The following is a 20,248-nucleotide window of genomic DNA, read 5'->3' as shown; positions in this document are numbered from 1 at the left end:
CGGTCTGCTCAGAGGCTTCTCCAACATTGTCATATTCAAGGATGGCTTTGTACAGCGTGTTGAGCAGGTGGGATGCCCGGACGACATTCCGAGTGTCAGGTGGAACTTCTGCTACTCCAGTGCTAAACACTTTGTGCAGAACCTTGAGCTGAGCCAGTCGAGGTGACAGCTTATCCACCACTATGGCAAGAGTTATTGTAGTATCTGTAAATATCAAGAAATTAAACATATTAGCAAGGAAAAATACCCGCATTCCCAATGTGACATAAACGCTAAGCCACTTATGGAAAGGCAAACTGGAGGATGCTGGGTTTTAATCTCACATCACAAGGAACTGATATCCCTAAAGAAAGAAAAGACAACTCAGTAGAAAACTAATGTATAAAGGAACTGACAATTCATGGAAATCGAGATTCAAGTGATTCTTAAATAAACAGAAAGACACTCAACCTCGCTTATGAAGGAGGAATGCAAATTAAAACTACACTGGGCAAATAAAATACAGACTACCGTGGGCTCCTGTTTTAGTGAGGGGAGGATGGAGGGGCGACTTTAACTAAGGGCAGCAAGAGCGAGCTCCTTGGTCGGGATGGCACAGCTCTGAATCCTAAATGCGAAGGTGGTCATACAAATCCACACGTGATAAAATGTCACAGTACTATACAAAGACATCACTCACCTCCCTGCAAAATACCAAGTGCCTGCAAAACTGGTGGAACCCTGTCAGGCCTGTAAATGTCCCGTGCCAGTGTCAGTTCCCTACTTTTGATAACGTACTATAATTCTATGAGGTGTCGACACCGGGGGAAGTTGAGTTATGGGAACACGGGACCTCTCTGCACTACCTTTTTCTTTTTGGCTGGGGGGAGGTAGTTAGGTTTATTTATTTACTTTTAGAGGAGGTACTGGGGATTGAACCCAGGATCTCATGCATGCTAAGCATGCTCTCTACCATTTGCTGTAACCTCCCCCTCACCCACCGTGCTACTTTTTGCAGTAGTTTTAAAACCTACAGTGGGTTACCATTTTCACCTATCATACTGGTGAAGACAAGGAAGTCGGATAATACCCCACTGTCTTGCAAGACTGTGAGCAAATGGGTTCTCATGTACATTGCTGGCAAGAGTGTAAACTTATCTATCTGTATCTCTGTGGAGAATGATGTGCAGTATTTACTGGAATCACATACGCCATCAAATACCCTTTGACTCAGCAATTCCACTCGTAAGGATTTACCCTGTGGGCAACTTGCTGCACACGTGGACAACACTCACATGTAGGCAGCTATCACTGCAGCACTGCTGGCAATAGCTAAAGATCAGGAACAGCCAAACATCCAGCAAAAGGTGAGTGATCTATCCACACAACAAAATGCTCAATTTGCAAAAAAGAACAAGTAGGCTCTTTACATACCTGTAGGGTATAGTCCTCAGTATTTAAATCAGAAAACAATTTAAAGAGAGCAGTTAATAGCCTAGTACGTGTGCGTGTAAGAACACACACTGCTTGCATGTGTCTGATTTATTTCTGGGAGGATGCACCAGAAATCGATCACTTGGTTGCCTCTGGGCTGGGGAACTGGCACAGGAGGAAGAATTTTCACTATAAATCTTTCTGTACTGCTTGGATTTTTAGACATATGAATGGCTTAAAAACACAAGTTTCAAACACTTTTAAAAAATGAGTGTATTCAGGAAGATTATTTGCCATGTAAGTTTTAAACTGTGTATCAATTATTAACCTAATGGCATTCAAAATAGGAGTTCTGTGTCTTAGAGTGAAAAAGGAGAATATTTAAATACCGTTACTGATGATGCACTTCTCAATTTCCGTGAGTTCCTCTTTGAAACTAATGAAGTACTTGTACAGCGCCCACATGAAAGCCTGGTATGTTCTAAAGGGCGCCTCAGTCGGCTTCTTCGCAGCGGAGCCATTCCCAGGTAACACGCCCTCGGAGCTATGCCCCATGACTTCATCAATGAACTCCTGGAGTCGAAACACAACCTGGCCATACGCTGCTATCTGTTCTAACACTGACCGTAAACAACTCTACAACAGAAGCAAACCACAATGATTCAGAGTCAGGCATTTTAATGTGTATCCCCCTCAGTCTAAAATACTTCTTTTGTGTTTTAAACAGCATGCTTAGTACAAGACAAAGCAGTAGAACGAATCTTTAGTTTTAAATTCAAAGGAAATAGTTCAAAGCATTAATTTTTACAAAATACAGAACTATGGCTTATACTTTTTAAAAGCACACGCATATAAGGTAAATGCACTATAAGCAAAAAATTATAGTGGACAGCTTTCATAATACAGAATGACAGAAATAAAAAGCAGAAAACACCAATCAAAACTGAATATAAACATCACAAACAATATTAAAGAATTCTCCACAGGGAACTATATTCAGTATCTTATAATAACCCATAATGGAAAAATATGAAAATATTTTATATGTATAAGTGATATATATTTTATATATATTTAATGATAATAAATACAAATAACTTACATGTGTCAAATGAGTTACTATAATATTGTTTCTCACAGTCACCTTCCCATCTATCACCTGAAATATGAAGAGCTTTTTTACCCCTGATAGTAACCTGAAATGAAATAAAAAAGATGAATGTATTTTAAGTTTAGAAAAATATTCACTACATTAACGCCTAAGAAATTTTCATGAAAGATTCAGAAGAGGGTTCCGGGGAAGAGCAAAGAAGTCAGACAGAAAATTAAAGATATCAATCTTTTTACCTGTTACCTTAAGACTCAAAATATTTCAATATCGTCTTTTTAAAAAAAAGTACAAAATAGTATTGTCAAAGTGTCTCCTCACATATGTGGTGGTCCAAAGAGATCGTCCCATTTTTAAGAATGCCAGTTTTGTATTTTATGGAATACAGAACCTGGAAATCTCAGTAGTAACAGCACCATGTGTTACATTTCTCACTTTCATGTTTGTATGAACACAGTCTAAATTCTTAGACTCCTGGTTTCTAGGCAGGGTATCGACACAGGTAACTCTCACTGATATGCTCTGCCTAAAAAGCAGTCAGCAGCAAACTAGAAACTTTAATTTCAATCCAGCTATTAAAAAAGTGATGGTCTAATCTTAATTAAATCATATATAAAGTTATTTAAAATGTAAAAGAGGTAAATGTATCAAATTCTCACAATCCCCACGGTCAAATCTGGAGTTTGGGCTTCCTGAGTCCCACAGTCCAAGCTCAGAGGCCCACAGGGAACTGTTCTGGGTTCGTACCTAACGACCAGTTTCTAATTTACATCTGGAAAATCTTTGAACACTTTTCTTTAAAAAAACCAAAATTCTGTGTCTCATTAATAAAGTCTTTAGACTATTAATTAGGTCAACAGGTCTTACCATAGGGTTTCCCGAATAACTTGCGTTTCAGTAACAAAAACTCTGTCATCTGGAACATATAATGGATCACTGCTGTACAAGTGTTGATCCCTATTAGACAGCAAAGGTCAAATGTCAATGAAAAGATTTCTCACTAAGTAAAACTACATGTCTCAGAGAATATATGCGACTTAGTGGTAATTTGACAGTAATCAAAACGCAAATAAGCATAATACAGGCTTTAAATGTCTCCCCATATTCATTTTCACAGGTCAACTGAAATATTCTGAGAAGCCCTTTCAGACCAAGTGCAAGTGTTATGTCTATTGCTGACTTAGGCAAATGTTTAAAACTATGTATTATTGGTGTTTTAGAAAAAAGGTAACTATTTTTGTAGTAGGTGCACTAAAATTGTAATCAAATAAATGGCCTCATATATACCAATCGATAACTCTGAAAATAACAATTCAAAAGACAGACTACAGTTGAATAACAAATGCATTTTAAAAATAATAATTAAATAATTTAAAACTGTGTTCAACTGGAATTGTTAAAAAAAGTTTAAATTTCAAGGAAGCACTTGATTTAAATCACAAATCAAAACCAAATATTAAAACATCAAAGTTTCTTCTATCAACACATTAAATGAAAAATTTAGCCTCTCACCAGACAGCAGCTAGATTGGAGTGCAAATGTAAACTATGAGGAAACCTTGAGGACCTGGCTGTCCAGTACTGACGGACCACGTTCTGCTCCAGCCAGCTCCGGGCATCTGGCTCGTCTACTGGAAGGGAATTTGGTTACGTTTTGTGATAAGAATTAATGAAAAAACACTTGATCAATTTTGCCACAATAGCTGAACTTAAGACTCCATTCAAATAGTCAACTGAAAAAAAGTTCTTTAAAAGAACAGCCACCAGACAACATCTGTATATTTACTTAGAAATATATATATATATATACATATATATATATATATATATATATATATATATATATATATATAAATATTCACACATATATGGGGGAGAGAGGGGAGAGAGACATAAAATTTAATTAAATGTCACTGCTAGAAAAAAAATTGCTCAATTTAAAAACGACTGCATGAATTTCACTATTAACGGTTTGAAATGGGTGATATGCATATCAATTTGAAATAAAATACAAACATGTGTCATTGTATTAAAACACTACATACTTCCTTGACAGTTAAATTAAAAAAAATTTTTTGTAGCATATATTGTATATGTTTATAGTATATGTAGTAAATAAAAATATGGTAAAAAAAATGACCCCATGAATAAAAAGATACAAACAGTACATTTAAATAGTTCAATAATCATGAAAGAAACTGAAATGATAACCAAAGATGTTCCCAAGCACCCCCAAAGCCTCAGGACTTGGTACTAAGCTCTAAAGGATTAGATAAATGGTTGTAGAAAGCAGAAAAAGGGAAAGCTGACTAATATTTTATGAGGATAATAAAACCTTGCTTCTAAAACCAGATAAAGACATGATAAGAAAAAGTAATTCATCAAAGAATAAAGATTAAAAATCCTAAATTAAAAAATAGCTAACTCAATCCAATAATATAGTAAAAAATAGCAATGCTCAAGGAAGTTTAGCTCAGGAGTTCAAGAATGATTCACTATTAGAAAATCTATCAATGCTGTAATAAAGTAAAAGAGAAGAGTTTTAGGATTATCTCACAGACAAAGAATAGCAATTGATAAAGTCCAATATATATTTACGATTAAAGACTCCTAGAAAAACAGGAATAGAAGAAAACTGTCTTAATTTGACAAAGGCCACATATCCAGAACCTACACCCAAAACCATCACACTTAATTGAGGAATTTGAGGGGTAACCCTCCTGGGATAAAACCTACTCCAGGAAACCCACGCCCACTGTCACTGCTTCCTCTGCAGACTAGAGGGCTGGCTAATGAGTCACAAAGAAGCTGTAAGGTTAAGAACTGGCAGGAGATATAACTGTCAATGTCTGCAAACAACACCGACCACCTACACAAAAAACCCAACGGAATCAACAATTATAACTAGCATGAGTTCAGCAAGAATGCTGGATATAAGAACAATTTACAAAAACCCATAGTGTCCCCTCACCAGCAATAAACAAAACAAAAAAGACACAATTCACAATAACAAGAACTATTAACACACATAGAAATTAACAAATATTTAAGATCTTTATAAAGAAAGTTTCCAAAAATCTAGTAAAACGTATAAAAACCAGAATAACTGCAGATATTTTCATAGTAAAGATGTTAAATCCTCCCAAGCTAAATCTATAAAAATGCAATCCCAACAGATATTCCAATGGGATTTTTTAAAAAGAACTTATCATACTGCTCCTAAGATGTCCACAGAACAATAAAAGTCATAAATAGCTAAGCCAACTTGGAAAAAGGGTAAAGGAGGTAAGGGGAAAACTTGCCTTCCATGTGTTGAAACGTATTACGAAGCCATATAAATAAAAAGTCTGTTCCTCACACTCACACTCAGGGAAGAGAAGTGAATGTTCAGAAATTAAAAACAGGTATCGATATACAAAATGTTAGAACCACACAGCAATGTGGAAAGAAGGGACTGTTCCCGAGATGCTGCTGGGAAATCTGCTCATGACATGGGAGAAAAATAAGTTGGACCCTCTAACCTCATTTCATACATAAAAGAGGATCTGGTGGTCATGAAAGACCTAGACACCAGCTATCAAAAAGCACACAGAAGGGAAATACAGGGGAATGTTCTTGCAGAGAAAAATATCAAGGCCCAAATACTAACCATATCATGAAAAATTCACGGATTTGAGTACAATAAAATATATTTTTTAAAATCACAGATTCTGTTTGAAAGATACCATGAAAAATGCTAACAGGAGACTAGCTAGGGAAAGTAACTGCAATGTCTAAAATCTAGGAATTACTATCTAGACACATGGGCAGGAAGGACATGAAACTCCAAGGAAAAACAAGCAAAAGATGTCAATGTGTACATCATAGAGGGGACAAGACTAAGGGACCTGAAGGATGCCAAGTACTTACCCGAGTGGTCAGACAGATGCAAATGAAAACAACTGCAGACCCAGTCAGAGGGGGGTCTACTCAAGCAGGGACGAGACTGTGGGCCAGGTCCATAATGGGCCCACGCAAGGAGAGGCGTGAAGGCAGCTCAGGCCTGTCCACAAGAGAAGCAATAACAGAAACACAGTGCTGCAAACGACAGCATCCTATGCCGTGCTAGGATCGACAGTAGAGATGGTCACAGACTGACACGGGAAGATTTAAAACAGAGTTAAATGAAAACAGGAACAGAACAAGGTTTGCACACAGCGTAACACCAGTATGTAATTTAAGAAAAGAATACACCAATCAACACAAGGCACTTTACAAGAACTCAACATACGTGAGAACAGGTACGAAATACATTAGTTTAGGATGTAACTGTCACTGGGCTGGCAGACAAAGGGAAAGGGGAGTGAGAATCAGAACCAGCAGAAGAGAAGACACACACTAAACTAAAAGGCCTGGTGACGATGATGTGCCCTGAGCTGATTAATCCACACTCTGTCCTAAAGGCCCCATTCAAGAATTAAAAAGAAAAGGAAGAGAAACCAGAAAACTGCTAGCGTGCTAAATCAGCTTTAATTATTTTCTGTCCACTTGGAGAGGACCACGTGTAGTGAACAGGGCCAGGTCACAGACCCCAGCTTCTGGGGTTAGCTTCACAGCTGTGACCGTGGAAAAACCACTGTAACCACACCTCTGCTCACCTACAAAATGAGATGTAGGATTAGATGATCTTATCTCTAAGGTTGCTTCCAGCTGTTTCTAGATACAATTTACTTTTCTTCACTAAAAACTGGAAAACCAGACATTCAAATTTAAAATTAAATTGTACAGATATTTTCCTTTTATTCAGCGAACTTCAGCAAAACCAATCCTTCTCCAATAAAAAAATAAACAATAATTTAGGACTAACGAAGTTCTCAGGACAATTAAAAAAAGAGTCCAAAATCGCACTGTAAATCCCTTTCAACATTAATTCTATAGAGCTACTTCTTAGGCACCGCAGAAGAAAGATCTACTAATGGTTTAAAAAGATTTGTTTTATAAGGATGGCAGAGCTTACCACATCTTAAATCACATGGAACTGACTCTCAAAGGCTGCCTTTCCTTGTAGAGAATTCTTCTATTAGAAAATGATGCCAATCTGTGGCTTGGACTGAGAAAGGCTATGTAACCCCGGTAAAGAATCAGGGTCAGTGTGGTTCTTCTTGGGCTTTTACTGCCACTGGTGCCCCTGCAGGACAGGTGTTCTGGAAAACTAGCAAACTTGTTTCACTGAGTGAGCAGAACCTGGTGGACTGCTCTCAGCCTCAAGGCAACAAAGGCTGCAGTGGTGGCTTGATGGACAATGCCTTCCAGTGTGTTAAGGACAACAGAGGCCTGCGCTCAGAGGAATCCTAGCCATGTCTTGCAAGGGATACAAACAGCTGTAACTATAAACCGGAGTGTTCTGCTGCCAATGACACTGGCTTCGCGGACATCTGTCAGCAGCAGAAGGCCCTTATGGAGGCAGTGTCAAGTGTGGGGCCCATCTCTGTGGCCGCTGATGCAGGCCATGCCTCTCTCCAGTTCTGTGGATCAGGCATCTACCACAAGCCAGACTGTAACAGCAAAGACCTGCATCATGATGTTTTGGTGGTTGGCTATGGCTTTGAAGGAACAGACTCAAAAAAAAAAGCAACAATACATTTTGGATTGTCTAGGACAGTTGGGGTTCAGAATGGGGCTGGAATGGCTATGTAGAAATGGTCAGAGACCAGAACAACCCTCGTGGAGCTGCTACAGCAGCCAGCTGTCCCACTGTGTGAGCTGACAGGCGGTGACAACAGAGGACTTGAGGAGAGCGTGTCGGGAGGAAGTCTACCTTAAAACTGACCAAACCCGTACTGTGTAACGTAAGACACTTGAATCATGGAGGATCCAAGCTGTGGTTTGAATTCTATGACATTTTTATAAGGGTAAAATGTTATTACTACTTATTATAGTGGTGGCTGCATGTCATTATGCATTTGTCAAAGGCCACAGAATGTACTACATCAAAAGTGAACCCTAATGTAAACTATGGACTTTGATTGATAATAATGTGCCCATGTTGGTTCATCGATTGTACCAAAAATGCCACACTGATGAGGGATGTTGAGGGTAAGGGAGTTTATATGAGTGGGAGGTGAGGGCTGTATGGGAACTATGTATTCTCTGCTCAGTTTTGCTGTAAACCTGAAACTGCTCTAAAGAAATAAAGTCTATTAAAAAGAAAATTTTTTTAATGTTATCACTACTTTAATTTCTGCTATAGCTTTATATGTTGAAGACTCACTGCGTGACTCTTAAGATTTTTAAATTTTCATTTTTAAGAAGAATATGTAAAATTTTACCTTTTAAAATAAATTTTGATTGAATATGTAAAATAAATAAATAAGAAAATGATGCCAGCATCCCAGAACACAGGGTACCTTTCCAGCTGATGCGAGGCGCTGGCTTTCTGCTTTGGTCTTGCTCTTCTAAGGGCGTCCTGTCCACCTGAATCCCAGAGTCCTCTCTGCTTAAGGGCTGCTGTTCATTCTCATCTTCACTGTCTTCAGACCAATTCTGATTAGAAGAAGGAAATACACCTTCGCCTTACTGTGCATAACAATGGAGCTATTTACTGACAAGATCAGGAAAACTTCAGAAGAAAAGTAAAAACTATACCACGTGAAACTTTTCCCTAAATGTCTGGAAAATGACTATTTTATGATGCAATTACTTTTGGTGGCAAAATCCCAAGATTAACAGCTCCTTAAATGATACTTCTATTCATTCTATTCAACTTGCTAGTACTAAAATTTTGATGTAAAATTTTAATGAAACTTCCATAGTAAACTACTCTAATACAGTGAAGAGTGTTCCTCTTTTAGGTGAGGTGCCGTAGGGCAGAAGGACCCACAGAAATAATCTGTATCACCTGGCGTGTAATTATATTTTCAGTATCAAAACTGCTGCCACTTACCGGTGTGTCTACACTTGGACCAAGGTCAACTTCTTCACCTTCCATCAAGTATTTTCCCCAGTCAAAATCATCTTTCTTCTCTAAAACGTAACAGAGGAATCTCATCAGCTTTATCAAAAATATGTGAAAAACAATCTAAATTACAGTTAAAAAAGCCTAACAAAACTCAAAAATAAAATACACCTGGGAAATGAAAGTTCAAAAATACTGAAAACACTCAAACTGACATTCTAATACATTTAGAACTTTAATTTCTTTATATTAAAAATGATTTTTCTCTTTATGGAGCTGAAGTCATTTAATTTACAAAGTCAGAATTTATATTTTAAACGAAAATTTACAATTGCAATTGCATTCAGTGCAACAGAAATATTTTAGTTTCACAAAGTGTTATAACTTTTTATAAAAATCTCAATGTCTAGTAATTAAGTCATAAAACCAATTTCTCTTTCATTTGCTATATATTAAGGTATTTGGTAACGTACCCACTTCTTTTTCTCTTGGTGTTTCCACATAATTGCTGTTTGAAGGCGAATCAGACAGACACAGAAGAAGGGACAGGATGGAATAATGTGCATCTGTCTTTAAAACAAGAAATGAAAAATATGAATCACTGAGGTTGGTAAGAGCTTTCTAAACTAGTTTGAGGGAAAAGATGACAACCCCATGACAGTTATGTCCTCAAATCTTTTTCCTGGTCTGAGAAAACACAGATCATACCTAAATAAATCCCAACCTCTAAACTTATTTTTATAGTTCAGACGTGTACAGGTAACAATGCACTACCTGACTCGTAGGCAGAACCGTCAGACATGCCTAAACTGAGGGACAAGCCACCAAACAATCGCCCTGTTGTCTTCAGTGTCAAGTCAAGAAGAGAAAGGCTGAGGAATGTCCTGGATTAAAGGACACCGAACCTCAGCAAAAGGTACACAGGAGTTCCTTTTACTATTTTTCAACGTTTATGTTTCTTTAAAACTTAAATTATATTTTTAAAAATCACATTTAAAAAACTGCTAAAAAATAAAAATACTCCAAATGCAAAATGAGCTAAAAGTCATAAACCAAGTATGGAAAGGAGACAGGAGATGAATTAAATTCAGGGAAGTAAGTGAAGTCTCAGATGACCTCTTCCTGTATGTTCTACAGTACATGGTGTTTATCATAATTATACTAAATACACATTCAATAACTACGTGGGCAGTGATGATCACGTCCTGTTTATTTCACATTCCTACGGCCCAGTGATGGACACAGGAGACACTTGGTGAACTTTCCCGGGAATGATAAGGCAATATATCACTAGCAAGACTGTAAGGAGTTGCCCTTTTGTGGATAATTTCTCTGCTTGGGAATGCCTTAAATTCCTTCAACAAAGAAAATAATTTTTATTCCACAGAGAAAACTGGTCTAAAATGTAAATACTTGAAGAAAATGACTGTTAATATATAAGTCTATTATTTAGCAATAATTGCTAATGTCAGACTGTTTATTTGGGAGGACTTAGTGCACCTGAAACAGGCGAGCGTTACCAGAGGAAGAGGAGAGAGGACTACGTACAGAGAAAGGAAGGGCACACGCCGCACCCTTCAGACCACCCTCCTCTGCCAAGGGCCAGAACCACTGCCCTGTAGCTGCGTGGGGATGCACAAGAGCAGCACGCGGTCCTGGGAAGAGGACGTAGGTGACGCCATTCCCCTGCTGCTGCTGCGCCTTGTTCACTTTTTTCGCTAACATCTATAAAGGAGCTTGATGCCTAGAGGACTTCTGGGTAAACACTGAACTAAAAATTATGGTCAAAAACATAACTTGTCAATCAGCTAATATCATGCTTTGACCAAAGTCACTAATTGTACTAAAGAAACAGAAGACTGCTGTTAAGAGTTAGGGCTCTGGAACGTAACACAGGAGAGTGACCAGGATGGAGGATCGGGAGGCGGTGAGCTCACCTCCTCCCACGGGCACGCCAAAATTACACTTACTTACAGAGCAGCTGTCAATGAGAATCCCCTGAAGACCAGTAGAAAAGGTCTTCTACAACACAAGATATAAAGAAGGAACCACACCTAGATGGGTAAGAGGGGTGGAGACCCATATCCCCAGGTCAGTGACCCATAAACAAAGGTTAATTTCAACTGCACAGGTTGTCCCCAAGGAGCGAGGGATCCAAGCCCCACATGAGGCCCCTCAGCCTGGGGATCCTGTACTGGGAAGACGAGCCCCCAAGAATGCTTGGCTTTGAAGGCCAGTAGGGCTTATAGTCAGGTGATCCAGAGGGCTGTGGGAAATAGCGACTCCACTCTTAAAGGGTGGACACAAAATCACACGTGCTCCAGGACCCAGGGCAGAAGCAGTAATTTGAAAGAAACCTGGATGAGACCCACCCTGTTGATCTTGAGGAGACTCACAGAGAGGCAGGAGGCAACTGGGACTCCTCCTGGGGACCCACATGCTGGCGGCAGCCATCTCGGGGAGCCTTGATGTGGGCGAGCACCACTTTGGAGTCCTCCCCTAGCCCATTAGTGCAGGGGGCTTACTCCCCAACCAGCAGGTCAGCAACAATCCCTGGACTCCAAGGCCAGCCGCCAGCCATGTGGAGACACAGCCCTGCTTACCACTGTGCCCAGGACCTGGCCCCACCCACTAGTAGGCAGGCACCAGTCCCAGGAACCCCAGGCCCCCCAGGCCCCACAGCCAGTCATCCTGGGACCTGACCTTCCCACCAGCAAACCAGCACCAGCCCCAGGAGCCCTCAGCTCCTATAGCCAGCTGTGCCAGGAGCTAGCACTGCCCACCAGTAGGTTGGTACCAGTCTCAGGACCCCCAGGTCCCACAGAACCCAGTCCTGCCTACCAGCAGCTGGCAGACCTATATGAGCCTGGCAGCTGACTCGGCCAGGAGCCAGGGCCACCTACTAGTGTGCCCACAGTAGTTGGTCCACCACAACAGAAGGGCCCATGCAGCCTATAGAGGGGGCACCCCTGGAGCATACAGCTCTGGTGACCACGGGTGAGGGTGCTGTTGGGTTCCCTAGAACATCTCTTACATAAGGCCACTTCCCGGAGATTGGAAAATGTAACCATTCTGCCTAATGCATAGAAATAAAAACAGAAATAGGCAAAATGAGGTGACAGAGGAACACGTTCCAAATGACATAGAACTCCAGAAGAAGGAAGCAAAGTGGAGATAAGCAATCTACCTGATAAAGAGATTAAGGTAACAACCATAAAAATGCTCAATGGACTCAGGAGAAGAATGGATGAACACAGTGAGAAGTTTATTGGAGTTAGAAAATATAAAGAGAAATCAAACGGATGTGAGGAATACAATAACTGAAATAAAAAATACACTAGAAGGAATTCACAGTAGATTAGATGATACTGAGGAACCGATCAGTGAACTGGAAGACAGAGTAGTGGGAATCACACAAGCTGAACAGAAAAAAGAAATTAAAAAATGGAACAGTTTAACAGACTTCTGAGACATAGAGCGTACTGACATTCACATTATAGGGGTCCCAGAAGAAGAAGGAGAGAAAAGGGGGCAGAGAACTTATTTGAAGACATAACAGCTGAAAACTTCCCTAACCTGGGAAAGGAAACAGATATCCAGGAGCATAAAGCAGAGAGTCCTAAACAAGATCAACCCAATGAGAGCCATACCAAGATACATTGTAATTAAAATGCAAACATTAAAATTAAAGAGTGAATCTTAAAAACAGCAAGGGAAAAGCAACAAGTCACTTACAAAGGAACTCCCAAAGGCTGTCAGCTGACTTTTCTGCACAAATTTTGCAGGCCAGAAGGGAGTGGTATGATATATTTAAAGTGATGGAAGGATAAAACCTACAAACAAGAATATTCTATCCAGCAAGGCTATCATTCAGATTTGAAGGAGAGATTAAAAAGTTTTACAGACAAGCAAAAGGTTAAAAAGTTCCGCACTGCCAAACCAGCTTTACAGGAATTGTTAAAGGGATTTCGCTAAGTGGAAAAGAAAAGGCCCAACTAGAAATAAGAAAATTATAAAGGGAAAAGTTTCACTGATAAAGGCAAATACACAGTAAAAGTACTAGATCAACCACATATAAAGTTAGTAAGAAGGTTAAAAGACAAAAGTAGTAAAATGAACTATATCCACAATAAGTAATTAAGGGATACAGAAAACAAAATATAGGAAATATGATGTCAAAAACATTAAATGCTGGGAGGAGTACAAGTGCAGGGTTGTAGAAAATGTGTTTGAACTTAAGAGGATCAGCAACTTAAAATAATCACATATGAGATTGCTATATATAAACCTCATGGTAACCACACACCAAAAATCTATAATACATACACACATACAAAAGAGAAAGGAATCCAAACAGAACACTAAAATCAAGAAATCACAAGGAAGAGAGGGAAAAAAGAAGGAACAAAACAGAAATATGAAAACAATCACAAAACAATGAACAAAATGGCAATTAGTGCTCATCTATCAATAATTACTTTAAATGTAAATGGACTAAATGATCCAATCTAAGACACAGAGTGGCTAAATGGATACAAAAACAAGAATCATATTTAAGCTACCTACAAGAGACTCATTTCAGCTCTAAAGACATACACAAACTGAATGTGAAGAAATGGAAAAAGGTATTCTGGGAAAATGATAAGAAAAAGAAAGCTGTTGTAGCAATAGTTCTATCAGACAAAACATTCTTTAAAACAATGACTGTATTGAGAAACAAAAAAGTACGTAATGATCAAGGGATCAATCCAAGAAGAAAATATAACACTTGTAAATATACATGCATCCAACATAGGAGCACCTAAAAACAAAAAGCAAATAATAATAAAGGGAGAAACTGACAATAACACAATAATTGTAGGGGATATTAACACCCTACTAACTTAATGGACAGATCATCCAGCAGAGTATCAATCAGGAGACACTGGTCTTAAACAACACATTAGATCAGATGGACTTGGTAGATACATGTAGGACATTCCATTCAAAAAAGCAGAATACACATTCTTTTCAGGTACACATTGAACATTCTCCAGGATAGAGCTCATGCTAGGCCACAAAACAAGTCTTAAACAAATTTAAGACTGAAATTATATCAAGCATCTTTTCTGACCACAATGCTGAGACTAGAAATCAACTACAAGAAAAATGCAAAAAACACAATCATGTGGAGGCTAAACAATATGCCACTAAAGAACCAACAGGTCACTGATGAAATCAAAAAGGAAATAAAAAAATACATGAAGACAAATGAAAATGTAAACACAACAATCTGAGATCTATGGGACACAGCGAAAGTTGTTCTAAGAAGGAAGTTTATGGTGATACAAACCTAACTCAGGAAAAAAGAAAAATCTCAAATAAACAACCTAACCTTATCCCTAAAGGAACTAGAAAAAGATCAAATAAAACCCAAAGTTAGTAAAAGGAAAGAAATCATAAAGCTCACAGCAGAAATAAATAGAAATGAAAAAATAATAGGAAAGAAATAAATGAAACTAAGAAATAGTTCCTTGAAAAAATAAATCTGATAAACCTTTAGCCAGATTCATCAAGAAAAATAGAGACAGGACCCAAATCAATAAAAGCAGAAATGAAAAAGGAGAAGTTACAATCAACACCAAAGAAATACAAAGGATCATGAAAGGTTACTACAAAAACTATATGCCAATAAAATGGACAAGCTAGAAGAAGTAAATAAATTCCTAGGAAAGTACAATCTCTCAAGACAAAATCAGGAAGAAACAGAAAATACAGATAGATTGATTACCGGTAATTAAATTGAATCAGTAATCAAAAATTCCCAACAAACAAAAAGTCCAGGACAAGACAGCATCACAAGTGAATTCTACCAAACATTCAGAGAAGAGTTAACATCTATCCTTCTCAAAGTATTCTAAAAACTGAAGAGGAAGGAATGCTGCCAAACTTTCTATGAAGCCAGTATCACCCTGATACCAAAACCAAACTAACACACCACAAAGAAAGAAAATTACAGACCCGATATCACTGATGAACATAGATGCAAAAATCCTCAACAAAAATATTAGCAAACCAAATCCAGCAAAACATTAGAAAGATCATATACCATGATCAAGTGGGGTTTATCCCAGGGATACAAGGATAATTCAATGTATGCAAATTAATGTGATAAATCGCATTAGTACATTGAAGAGTAAAAATCATAGTACCGTCTCAGTAGATGCAGAAAAAGCTTTTGACAAAATTCAACAACAATTTATGATTAAAAAAAAGAAACCTCAAAAAAATGGGTATAGAGAGAACATAACTCAACATAATACAGGCCATATACGAGAAGCTCACAGCTGACATATTCAACAGTGAAAGCATTTCCTCCAAGATCAAGCACAAGACTAGGATGTCCATTTTTGCCACTTTTATGCAACACAGTTCTAGCCACAGCAATCACACAAGAAACAGAAATAAAAGGAATTCAACATGGGAAGGAAAAAGTAAAACTGTCACTGTTTGCAGACGACATGATAATATATTCAGAAAATCCTAAAGATACCACCAAGCACTATTAGAACTATTTCATGAATTACTAAGTTGCAGGATACAAAATTAATAGTCAGAAATCAGTTGCATTTCTATACACTAATGATGAACTATCAGAAGGAGAAATTAAGAAAATAATACCATTTATAATTGCATCAAAAAAAAAAACCTAGGAATGAATCTAAGATCTATAAGACCTATAGTTGTTAAACTATATTACAGTCGTGAAAAAAATTGAAGACAACACAAAGAAAAAAAGTCTACCATGGTTATGGATTAATATTGTTAGAACGACCATACTACCCAAGGCAATCTACAGATTCAATGCAATCCCTATCAAAATACCAATGACATTTTCCATAGAACTAGAACAAATAATTCTGAAATTTGTATGTAAATACAAAAATACCCTGAATAGCCAAAACAATATTAAGAAAGAACAAAGCCAAAGGGATCACACTACCTGATTGCAAACGATACTACAAAGCTATAGTAATCAAAACAGTATGGTACTGGCACAAAAACAGACACATAGATCAATGGAACAGAATAGAGAGCCCAGAAATAAACCCACACTTACATGGTCTATTAGTCTATGACAAAGGAAGCATGAACATACAATAGGGAAAAGGCAGCCTCTTTAATAAATGATGTTGGGAAACCTGGACAGCTACATGCAAAAGAATCAAATTGGACTACTTTCTTACACCATGCACAAAAATAAATTCAAAATGGATTAAAAACTCAATGTAGAACTTGAAACTATAAAACTCCAAAAAAAAAAAAAAGGCAGTATGATCTTTGACATCAATCTTAGCAATATATTTTGTATGTTTCCCCAGGCAAGGGAAACAAAAGCAAAAATAAATGAATGAGACATCAAACTAAAAAGATTTTACACAACAAAGGAAACTATCAACAAAATGAAAAGGCCACCAACTGAATGGGAGAAGATATTTGCAAATAATATACTCAAGAGGGGTTTATATCCAAAATATACAAAGAGCTCACACAACTCAACATCAAAAAACAAACAAATAAACAAACAACCAGATTAAAAAATGGGCAGAGGATCTGAATAGCCATTTTGCAAAGAAGACATACACATGGCCAGAGACATGAAAACATGCTCAACATCACTAATCACCAGTGAAATACAAATTAAAACCACAATGAGACATCACCTCATACCTGTCAGAATGGCTATTATCAAAAAGACAACAAATAAGAAGTGTAGGAAAGAATGTGGAAAAAAGAGAACTCTTGTTCAATGTTGGTGGGAATGTAAATTGGTGCAGTCACCATGGAAAAAACTACAGAGCTTCCTCAAAATTAAAAAAATAGAACTACCATATGATCCAGCAATTCTACTTGTGGGTATTTTTTTTTTTCACTACAATAAAGCAGTTATTTATTTATTTAAATTGTTATTGAAGTGTAGTTGATTTACAATGTTAGTTTCAGGTGTACTGCAAAGTGATTCAGTTATACATACACATACATATATATTTTCTTTTCAGATCCTTTTCCATTATGTTATTACCAGAAATTGAATATAGTTCCCTGTGCTGTACAATAGGTTCTTGTTTATCCATTTTACATATAGTAATGTGTGTCTGTTAATCCCCAACCCCTAATTTATCCCTCTCCGCCCTTTCCCTTTGGTAACCAGTCTGTTTTCTATGTCTGTGAGTCTGTTTTTGGTTTGTAAACAGAACTTGTATCATTTTTTTGTTTAGATTCCACGTAAGTGGTATCACATAATATGTCTCTGACTTACTTCACTCAATATGATAATCTCTAAGTCCATCCATGCTGTTGTAAATGGTATTATTTCAGTCTTCTTTATGGCTGAGTAATATCCCATCGTGTGTGCGCACGTGTGTATATAGGCATGTGTGTGTGCACGCACGTGCATATACAACTACTTTATTCAGTCATCTGTTGATGGACATTTGGGTTGTTTCCATGTCTTGGCTACTGTAAACAGTGCTGCTATGACGACTGGGGTGCATGTATCTTTTTAAATTATAGTTTTCTCCGGATATATGCTCAGGAGTGGGACTGCTGGATCATATGCTAAGTCTATTTTTAGTTTTTTTAAGGAACCTCCACACCAATTGACATTCCCACCAACAAAGTAGGAGGGTTCCTTTTTCTCCACACCATCTCCATTCTGACTGGTGTGAGGTGATACCTCATTGTAGTTTTGATTTGCATTTCTCTAATAATTAGGATACTGACCATCTTTTCATGCGCCTGTTGGCCACCTTGAGAAATGTTTCACCTGTTTCACCTTTGGAGAAATGTTCTACTTGTGGGTATTTATGTTAAGAAAACAAAACACTAATTCAAAACAATTCCTCTATGTTCACTGCAGGATTATTTACAATAGTCAAGATATGGAAGCCATGTAAGTGTCCACTGATAGATGAATGGATAAGAAAGATGCAGTGTATATATATCCAATGGATTATTACTCAGGCATAAAGAAGAATGAAATCTTGCCTTTTTCAAGAACACGGATGGACCTAGAGGATACTATGCTTAAGTGAAGTAAGTCACACAGAGACAAATATCATATGATTTCACTTTTATGTGGAATCTACAAGACAAAACAAATGAACAAAACCAAACCAAACAAACATAACAAAGCAGAAACAGTCACAGATACAGAGAACAAATGGGTGGTCACCAGAGGGGAGAGGAGCATGGAATGAGTGAAATACATAAGAGAGATTAAGAGGTACAAACTTCCAATTACAAAATAAATGAGTCACAGAGAAGAAGTGTACACTAGGAGGAGTATAGCCAATAATACTGTAATAACTTCGTATGGTGACATATGGTAACTAGAAATATCAAATCACTGTGCACCTGAAACTAATAGTCAGGTGTAGGCCAATTACATTTTAATTAAAAACAAAAAGATATAAACTGTAATTCTTAAACCTTTAAGACATGGGCTAACTTGCTCTTTCATGTTATCTCTTCACGATGAAGCTGAAGAATCAGAACTCCATCTCCACATCAGCCACACGTCCCTTCGGAGGCTGTCTCATGAAGACCTGCATAATTCCTGCTACTCTTTGCAAAGTCAAGAAACACATGTACATACACGCTGAAAGCAGCAGCCCCGTGTGCTGTACATTATATCAGAGGTGGTCTTGAATCTCAAAGTTAGAATTAACTTCTCCACTTCCACATCCCCTGAAATCCAAAGCTACTAAGAACCAGAATTCCTAGTTCCAGTGGGGTTTTACAGACATGCCAAAGTCTCTGGTTATTTCTCTTATTATAAGAAATAACTCAATCTACGTTGCCAAACATCATTTCGAGTCCAGAGGATGGTAAACTGTCATTTACTGAGTAACTCCTATGGAAACTATATATCCCTATCTATATAGAAATTTAAATACAGGGGGTTAGAGATTCGCTTTTGGCATGATGCAGGGAAGTGGCCTTCAAATCTCCTTCCAAAGTAACTGTAAACCTGAACAAAACTGCCAAAGACAACCATTTCAGCGCTCTGGATCAAGCATAGTCATACAACTGCAGAGAAGTGTTTATCCATGAAAATGACCTCAGGTAAGAACAGTGTGAGTCTGAGGCATATAAGCCTGGAACTATCTCCCTCCTCCCACCAGCCCTATCGGAGCAGTAGCTCATCCAGGGCTGGACAGGAAGTGAAAGCTGGCAGCTATGCAACCAGTGTCTTAGTGGTGACTGCCGTGGCAAGTGAGTGGGGGAGCCAGTGGTCGCAGGCCTGCATGTTGGGCAAGCGACAGGCCAGCCAAATAGTTGGGGATTTACTGGGGAGCTCCTGGATGCAAGACAATCGAAGGGGGCTTGCTAAGCTCTCCACATGTCTTGGGTTGACTAGAGGCTGTGACGTGCACAGCAGAGACTAGAGTGGACCCAAGCTGCTCACGAACAGAGATGAGAGAGAGCCCACAGGAAGTATAAGCCAGGACAGTCTTGACAATGGCCTTAAGTAGTAGGAATGTACTTCTCACTTCACACACAAATAAATCAGATTAACATCCAAAAATCATTTAACGCAATACACCATATGTTATGGACTGACTGTGTCCCCCTCAAATTTAGACGTTGAAACTAACCCCTAATATGATGGTATTTAGAGATGGGGCCTTTGGGAGGTAATTAGGTCCTGAGGGTGGAGCACTGGTCCAATGGGCTAAGAAGAGACACTAGCGAGCTCTCTCCACCACATGAAGGCACGGGGAGAAGGCAGCCACCTACGAGCCAGGCAGA

At 38.2% G+C, this 20,248-nt stretch overlaps 1 protein-coding gene and 1 pseudogene across 3 annotated transcripts in view; one reads left to right on the top strand and one right to left on the bottom strand.

Moving 5' to 3' along the window:
* The window catches only part of TUBGCP5 (tubulin gamma complex associated protein 5), a 46,172-nt gene that overhangs the window by 18,634 nt on the left and 7,290 nt on the right, over window positions 1–20,248 (bottom strand). For 2 of the 3 annotated variants that reach the window (XM_032479264.1, XM_032479266.1), the window contains 8 exons: window positions 9,928–10,024; window positions 9,443–9,522; window positions 8,907–9,042; window positions 4,034–4,151; window positions 3,389–3,478; window positions 2,516–2,609; window positions 1,803–2,049; window positions 2–204 (listed from right to left, as the gene is read on the bottom strand). In XM_032479264.1, coding sequence (XP_032335155.1) covers window positions 2–204; window positions 1,803–2,049; window positions 2,516–2,609; window positions 3,389–3,478; window positions 4,034–4,151; window positions 8,907–9,042; window positions 9,443–9,522; window positions 9,928–10,024 — 1,065 coding nt within the window. The remainder of the gene's footprint in view (window position 1; window positions 205–1,802; window positions 2,050–2,515; window positions 2,610–3,388; window positions 3,479–4,033; window positions 4,152–8,906; window positions 9,043–9,442; window positions 9,523–9,927; window positions 10,025–20,248) is intronic. The other variant, XM_032479265.1, reaches the window with a different exon arrangement.
* LOC102508108 lies at window positions 7,351–8,310 on the top strand (annotated as a pseudogene).

The sequence above is a fragment of the Camelus ferus genome, chromosome 5 (assembly GCF_009834535.1).
Source record: "Camelus ferus isolate YT-003-E chromosome 5, BCGSAC_Cfer_1.0, whole genome shotgun sequence".
Taxonomy (NCBI): domain Eukaryota; kingdom Metazoa; phylum Chordata; class Mammalia; order Artiodactyla; family Camelidae; genus Camelus; species Camelus ferus.
The sequence above is the reverse complement of the archived record's forward strand: the minus strand, read 5'-3'. Positions and strand labels throughout refer to the sequence as shown.